Below are 8,312 nucleotides of genomic sequence, written 5' to 3' on the forward strand. Positions count from 1 at the left end.
ATAGATGGGCAATTGACTCGGAAAGTATTGAGTTGAAACAATTACCACATATGCAATATGTTCTAGAACAAGTGCTGCATGCAGCCGGTAGTCCCTGCCGGGCCTGCCAGAAGGTCTACGTTGCAGATGGCATAACGGCCGAAATTTTTTCGAAATTATTTTTAAATACTGAAATCATAAGAGTAATTTTTTATTTTGTAATAAAAAGATGTCGGTCGAAATTGTTTTCAAATTATTTTTGCAGATTTGTTTTTAAACGAATTGTATTGGTCAGAGTACAAGATGTCGGTTGAAATTGTTTTCAAATTATTTTTGCAGATTTGTTTTTAAACGAATTATATTAGTGAGAGTACAATATTTTTTTTTTTTTTTTTAATAAACATGTCTTGTCTATTGTTGGCAAAGCAGTGGTGGTGAGCCAGATTAAATCCCTATAAATGACTATTAAGATATAAAATTAATAGATTACCTTAAATAGTAGTTGATTAATTCACACTAAAAAGACTCACCGTAAAAACCAATAAATCACTTTAAAATATTAATTATGGATTTATATATCAAAATTACTTATAACTTTAAAAATTAATAAATCCAAATTGTCCAAAACTTTTATTTAATATATATTTAATTTATCTATTATAGCCTTTATATTAATAAATAATTTAATCAACTCCTTTTACATAAAAATTTAAAGTTAAATCATTTTTAAAAAACAGTGTATTTTTAAAAATATGAAATCATGATTTTTACATCACAATTGTTATGAAATCCTATTGATTTTTAATTTGTCAAAAATATAAACTTTATTTTAATATAAATAGTACAGTACGAAGACTTGCGATAAATATATTGCATTTATTTGTCCGTGGTCCTGATCCTCCGCCCACTAAGTTTAATATCAAAATGGGCTCGTTGACCGAAAGTATCGTCCTAACAATTTGGACATCAGCGCTTGCATACATAGACAAGTTCGAAATAGGAAGACAAATCAACTATAGAAGAAACCCATCCCTGCCATTTTGACATTAACCCTTTCTACAGTTTTAACATCAACATATCCGTTCTTGCTTCAACATTTCCATTACCATTAGGAGGGCATGGGATTTTCATGGCAATTGCCTCCTTGTAAATTTGACTTCCTTCTCAATTTCACAGGAAAAAAACAAACTGCTTTCATTGAAAAACAAAGTTTACATATATAGATCGCATTATCCCCATAGCCCAGTGAAAACCAAAAAGAAAGAGCAGTAATCCGGAACATACCTTCCAGAAATCGCCAAAAATACATCATAACAAATGTTGCACATAGGCACAGATCCACAATGGACCAGAAGAACTAAAAATTGCCCCATGCAATCTAAAATTGATCCACTATCCAATTAGGGACAAGGAAAAACTAAAACTACCAAAACAAAAAGGAACTACGATAAGCCTCCACATGATCTAGAGGCCGTCGTCAGAAACCCAAAAATCAGAGGAAAAATAGAGCAAGTAAAGAAAAAAAAACCTAGAGCTAGAAGAGGAAAGTCCCAGATCCACGGAGAGAGCCATCCACCTGAGAGTCAAAGTGGATCGAATCATGTTTGGAGAGAATCATGTTTGGAGAGAGCACCAGCACAACCAAAAAACATGCTCGAAGGTGATGTTGGAGAAAGAGGCCATCAGATTTTGAGCATTCTGCAACCAATGTTGTAGGCAAGGCATTATAATGAATTTGTGGCTCAGAGCCCAATCTATAACTATTTTGGAGTCTCCCAGTGAGCCAGGAAGCGTCCCCCAAGAGCCAATACCTCTACCTTGAATTAGTGCCCGGCCCACCAAACCAGTAGAAACAGTAGACAAGTGATGAACTGACCTTAATATACGCCCTCATCCGCACTTACCACGTAAATTTGACCTTGTTGCCATCGTGCATTGCAAAAAAACAACATTCGGTGTTGTTGCCATCGTGGAGTACTTGGTAGGTGCCACGTTGACTGCAATAGCTCGTCCCGTGGCACCTTTGCTCTTCTTCAATAACAAGTTCAAACCCCATCCCCATCGTCATGTAGATCTTCCGTCAAAATCCATATAGATATCCAATTGCTTTTTCTTATGTAAATTCGAATTTTATTAAATGTTATTGCCTTAGAGCCATATAAAGAAATAAAATATAAATGCTTGTTGAAAGTGGATTTAAGTTTAATTCAGGAGTTGCATTATAAAGAAGAATCTGGAAGTCTGAATACGTCTTTACTAGCGGCATTTTAAAAAAAGGAAAAAATTAAAAATCGGAGTGATCCTCTTTTAGACTTTCAAGTTTTATTCATGCCCTGCATTAGACTTGGTGCCTGACCTACATTTTACAACAAATATTAAAAAATTCTAAAACTTTTTGCTGGCAAATTTACTTGATGAGCTGTATAATTTGTATAATTTATAAAAATATTTAGAAATCTGAATGTCAAACCTTCTTGTCTGAGCACTAGAATTTATAAAGCTGTCTTTTCAGGTGAATCTTTTCTGTAAATTAAACTTCATTAAAGAAAATTCAATCGTTGTTGCATTTTTAAGGAATACTTAGGATTCAAAACCTAACAAGACCCAGATGGGACATCTCTGTAAATCAAATCCTAAATTAAAAAAGTGCAGCTACACTACAGATTTAAAAATTAAAAACACTTAAAAACCCCTGAAATAAAATTGGAATAACAAGGACACCCACAAGGCACATTGCATACGAAACAAAGATATGCCGAGTTGAGAATGCGGGGAATGCAAGCTGTTAATCACCCACATAACTAAACCGAGAAAAAGGAAAAATCAAATATATATATATATATAGGGAATAGATACTGTTAATCGCCCACATAACCAAATTGGATAACATTAATAAGATTTAATTTATAAAAACCCAAATTAAATCTGTTTCACTTTTTACAAAACCATGTGAAGGCATCTTTCAATTTATATATTAAAAAAATTGTATATGAAGGCATCTTTGAATTTATATATTTAAAAATTGTTGTTCCGTATTGAAAATATAAATTTTGAGTTTGGGAAATCATTATTAAAGCTATTTATTTTTAAAATTATCGTTCCGTACGAAAGATTACTTTTGAAACGATAATTTCCAATTTTGGGAACCATGTTCAATTTATTTAAGTTATTTTTCCGTATTTAAAATTACTTTCTTAAAGAATATTTTTAATTTTAAATATATTAACCAATATTTTTAATTTTAAATATATTAACCATAGATGTTTTACTTTAATAAACATCGGTCTTTACTTTTTAATATATAGTAATGTAAATGTTTGACAAACGATTTAAAATTTAAAATGGACATATTCACAGAAAAACTGCCTACCTGGAATCCTCTCTTCTCCAATGTTTTTTTGACCTCCACAACAATATTGACCCCTGTTGTGTCAATAGTTGTCACAGCTGCAAACAACAACAGAACATGTTGGATTATGTACCATATATCTGCCTCCATTAGAACTGAAATTTGTAGTCAGAATAACCATGAAAGGCGAGGGTGGATTAATGCCTGACTGTCTTACCAGTCATGTCCAATATGACATACCGCAGAGTATCTTCATTTTCACTCTCGATTTTGTCCTCCTCTTCACTTACCCACCTCATTATCCTGCACAGAATTTACACCCTCAGGCGCTGTCAAACTCAGTGTAATCAATGCAGGTTTACTGTTCTCAAGACTGGTACCATTAATGCTGACTCTTGGGAAACTATAAATCAACTCAGACCAACCTTTCTTTTAAGTAGGTCGAGTTGGCGAAGTAAATGGGGGCATCGATTCGAAGAATGAGAAATGCAGGGATTCTGGTGGCTTCACTGTGTTGTTCTATGTTTCTGTTATAATTGGTTCCAGGAATTCTGCCCTGAAGGGAAGTGTGAGGCCTCGTCACATGCAGAAGTATTTTGAATACAGAGATGCCGACCTGAAAAAATGAATGAAACTAAAAATATTAAGAAGAGAAACAATTTAAAATTTCATGAATGGCCTGAAATAAAAGTCCGTTATGTTATGTTTACCGCAATAAGAAGACCCATCTGCACAGAGATGAAGATGACTCCCATGAAAGCACCCACACATGCGAGGAAGTCCATCTTATCAACTTTCCATATGAAATAAGCTGCAGGGAAGTCGATTAAACCCAGAACTGCAGCAATTATTATGGATGTCAATACAACTCCAGGCGTGTTGTAGAACAAAGGCGTTAGAAGCAGAAGGGTAACCATGACTGTTAAAGCCATCACTATATTTGATACTGCACTCTTGCAGCCAGCATTGTAATTTACTGCTGATCGAGAAAATGACCCTGCAACATATATTTCATGATGATGATTAAAGTCCCACTAAGATTAATAACTTAAAGATAGTAAAAGATTAGTTGAAATAGATGACTTGCAACATATATTCTATGACCCTGCAACATATATTCCATGATGATGATTAAAGTCCCGCGAAGAGTAATAACTTAAAGATAGTAAAAGATTAGTTGAAATAATTGATCTAAAAAATGATTTTGCAATATATATTCTATGATGATGATGATTACAGTCGACTAAAATTAATATGGTGTATTGAATTTAAAGATAGTCAAATATTAATTGAAATAATTGAATTGAGCTTGATCGAAAAAACTACCCTGTAATATATATTTGATGATGATTAAAATCCACTAAAATCAATACAGTATATAGAAAGAATTGAGTGTGTAACCGGTTGTAACATAGCTGGAAGTGCAAGAGCCTGCCATGTTCATCAATCCAATGGCCATCATCTCCTTGTTTCCATCAACCTGATAATATTTGATTGAAGCAAATGTTCTTCCCACTGCTATACCTTCCTGTTACATTATTATCACAACTATTCTCGTTAGGATGATTCAACAAGCATGGAATTGATTGAAATGATTCTCTGTATTTACCAAAACAGAAAGTGCTAATGATAAATACCGTGAGTGAGATGAGTCCGGTGACAAGCCCGGTTTTTATTTCCAATCCTAAGTAACTGCCATTAAAACGCAGCATGTTAAGGGAAGGTGGATTCAGCCCTTTTTTCAAGTGACCAATCTGCAGGAAACAAAATAGTAAGTGTGAGTTACCAAATTCCAGAGTCCAATTGGTCACAAAGATAAAATGTGCACAGAGAAGATGAAATCTGTGGGTGGGGTGAGGCAATGGCTGTGAAGAAAGCCACTTGTCATCATGGAGATCAGAGAATAATGTATTCTTACAATGCTAATGCCATGTTTATCGGCCTTAGTGGCGAAGACGAATACAGTAGCTATAATCATTGATGTCAAGGGAGCAGCAGCAGAAATCCAGAATAGCTTGGGATTCCTCTTGCTCTGCCATACAACAAAAATTAATGAAAAACTCGATCATTTCAGCACTTGCATGTTGCGTGATTCAAATTCAAAGTTTAACGATGTTATTAACAGGCAACCACTGGCTCAACTATTGCAGAGAACAATGGGCTAACATGAGCATGGAGGGGCAAGAGGAATGAGCATGTATTGTTTATTGTGTGGAACGAATACAGGACATGAGATATAGGAGGTGACAAGTGGCCCGAAGAACATGCAGATGGCCGGCATGCAGCCAGTGGAGACTTAAAAAATTTGCATAAAAGATTTCAAATGCTGCGATATAAATAAATTGCAAAAACTTTGATGTAAAGAAATTGGCAACAGTATATAAAATGATAGAACTTTGGATAAAATGGTATTGCTTCTTGCAAAATGAAGGCACGAAAAAATCACTGCTGCAGGGTGCCAGAAAACTTTGTATAAAACAAAGTTACCACAATATTTTTGTCTCAGGCCACGTGAAGGCCGCAATAAGAGGTACAATATTTTTCAAAGGAAAACTTTGATTAAAATTTTGAATCACATTTTAAACTTTGGTTAAAATATGTTTAGGCGGAAAAAAAATCGGTCAAAAGATGAATTAATGCAGAATCAACGATCAATCGATCGCTATAGTCCAGGCGGGGACTAATAAGAATATCCCAATCTAAACATAGGTAGAATTTTTTTAATGATGGTTTAATTAGTTTAAAATTTTTAAAATATTATATTAATTTATTTTTACTGAAACATTAAAAATTTAAAATAAATATATAGAGATAACAAAATTTTATCTATGCATATAAATATCTAATTTGTTAAAAGAATAAAATAATCAAATTAAATATTTAGGTTATATATATAAATTGCTATTTTGCAATTCACTCACAATATCAATATTTATAGTCACTGGTTCTTGAAATGGAAAGTGGTAAAAAAAATATTGACATGAAACATCTAATGAATATTTTGTAAGTGGTAAAAAAATATTGACATGAAGCAACTAAAGCATATGCAATATTTGTTAGAATGAGAATATGCTAATGTCAATAAAGAAACTAAAGCATATGTAATATTTGTTAGAATGAGAATAGGTTAACCTAAATGTCTTGCTAAAAATAAAACAATTGGATTAATTTTTTTAGCAAAATTTTGTTTATATTATGTAAAAATAATTTTCTATTTTGTAAATAAAAAAATTTAAAATTTAACTAGAAATTTATATATATATATATATAGATAATTTTAAGTTATTGTATCTATATAATATGAGTGCAATGAGATTTTCTTATAACATTAAATTTATTTTTACATTTGAAATATAAATTGCAATATTTTTTTTATGTGATTCGTAGATCTATGACTTTTACCACGAACTAAGTCTAACTTTGAGGGTTCTAAGGGTGCGGAGAGATAGAAAATGTGCTCCAAGTGAGTCTAACTTTGAGGGTCCTAAGTGTCACACCCCTACCTTGACAATAATCTTCGAACTACACGATCGGGGGTGCAACACCACCAACCACTTTCTTTTTAACAATACTTGCGATTGTGGACTACGCCTACTTTCTATACTTAGTTTATTTTCAACTTCACCAAGTAAAATCTTTCATTAACACAGCGGAAACATTTATAACATATTCATACATACATTATCATCATTAAACCACAAGTGCACAACATATAACTCGAGAGGGGCAACTCCCTGCAAATAAGAGTCTGCCCGATAATAATGATAATCTTCAATTTTTACAATTTTACAATCAACCTGTAAAATTTACACTTGGCCTGCACCACCGTGCAACCTCGACCAATCTGTCGTTCAGAATCGGCACTTCGTCGTTCAGACCGCCCATGCCTCTCCTTCACCATTTCACAGGTTTACCCAGCTCGTTATTCACCTTCGCATGCACCCACCGTTTCGTTGTGCCAACTCGCCCGAATGACCCACCATTCAGCTCATCACACTTGCCAACCGTGTCGCCTGCCCGGTTGCCCAACTCACCTTCATTTACTCCTGCCCAAACGCTTCGTTTAGCCTGACTCGCCCTCTGCACGAGTCACACCAACCGCGCCGGTTCACCGTGCCAACCGCCCGTCGCACGTTCAACTGTTCACCAAACGCTTCGCCCATTCGACTGCTCGAACGCCTTCCCATTCAACTGACCGTTCAAATGCCTTGAATGATATGTCGTTCACCCCATTGTTCAACAGTTGCCCAAACAATGTTCGTTCAACTCGTACGCCGACGCCCTCGCACGCCCTTGCACGACTTCCTTCAACTTGCTTGCCGACGCCCTCACACGCCCTCGTACGACTTAGTTCAGCTCACCCACCAATGCCCTCGAACGACTTCGTTCAGCTCGCCTGCCGAAGCCCTCGCATGACTTCATTCAGCTCGCCCAATTCTGCGGCTAAGGTGCTTCGGCCCCTAGCTCTGCCTGCACCTTCGCCCTATGTTTCAGTCACCAAGGAGCTCACACTTCTGCTTGCCTAAGACCTTGGCTTCCACTTTGAACTTGATGTCTTCTTCTCCAACTTGCCCACGTACTTGTATGGCATCTCGCCCAACATGGGGGTGTCAGCCTAGCCTAGCTGACCCACCATTTGGTGTCTTCGCCATCTTTCTCACGTCGACCCATGGTGAGGGTGCCCACCCATGGGACCGCCCCACCATATCAACTCACCTTTGCATCCAACACTTAGCCATTTTCATGACATCACGTTTTCATTCATTTGGTCCAGCTCGTCGCACCGTGCGGGCGTGCTCAACTCGCTAGTTCCTCCAGCTCATTGCCCGCTCACCCGTCACACGTCCATCGCAAACTGAACTACAGCTCGGGGACGTTACATCCTCCCCTACCTCAAGTCATTATCATCCTCGACAATCTCCCATCCTAACAACCACCTGTCGCCAAGATAGCCATCCACACAACTATGTATATGGGTAATCCA

The 8,312-nt window shown here is 36.0% G+C and overlaps 1 protein-coding gene across 1 annotated transcript; it reads right to left on the minus strand.

The window, feature by feature from the left end:
- Positions 1–3,609: 3,609 nt before the first annotated feature.
- LOC149239510 (putative sulfate transporter 3.4) lies at positions 3,610–7,515 on the minus strand. Its single transcript, XM_089369879.1, has 8 exons — positions 7,450–7,515; positions 7,259–7,408; positions 7,009–7,062; positions 5,247–5,360; positions 4,966–5,082; positions 4,730–4,856; positions 4,039–4,325; positions 3,610–3,944 (listed from the first exon to the last, which is right to left on the minus strand). The coding sequence occupies exons 1-8, from the start codon at positions 7,513–7,515 to the stop codon at positions 3,744–3,746; spliced, it is 1,116 nt and encodes a 371-aa protein (XP_089226005.1). The 3' UTR covers positions 3,610–3,743.
- Positions 7,516–8,312: the final 797 nt, after the last annotated feature.

The sequence above is a fragment of the Pinus tabuliformis genome, chromosome 8 (assembly GCF_031772625.1).
Source record: "Pinus tabuliformis cultivar Carrire ecotype Pingquan chromosome 8, CPIR1, whole genome shotgun sequence".
Taxonomy (NCBI): Eukaryota; Viridiplantae; Streptophyta; class Pinopsida; order Pinales; family Pinaceae; genus Pinus; species Pinus tabuliformis.

Excerpts from the sequence above, each read along its gene's own strand:
- LOC149239510 (XM_089369879.1), bottom strand. The coding sequence starts at position 7,515 with ATGGGAAGGCGTTCGAGCAGTCGAATGGGCGAAGCGTTTGGTGAACAG. Across the intron at positions 7,063-7,258 it reads AACGGTGGGTGCATGCGAAG|GGAGTTGCCCCTCTCGAGTT; the intron begins GTGAATAACGAG and ends TCTTATTTGCAG. Across the intron at positions 5,361-7,008 it reads TGTGGTTTAATGATGATAAT|AGCAAGAGGAATCCCAAGCT; the intron begins GTATGTATGAAT and ends GTTGTATGGCAG.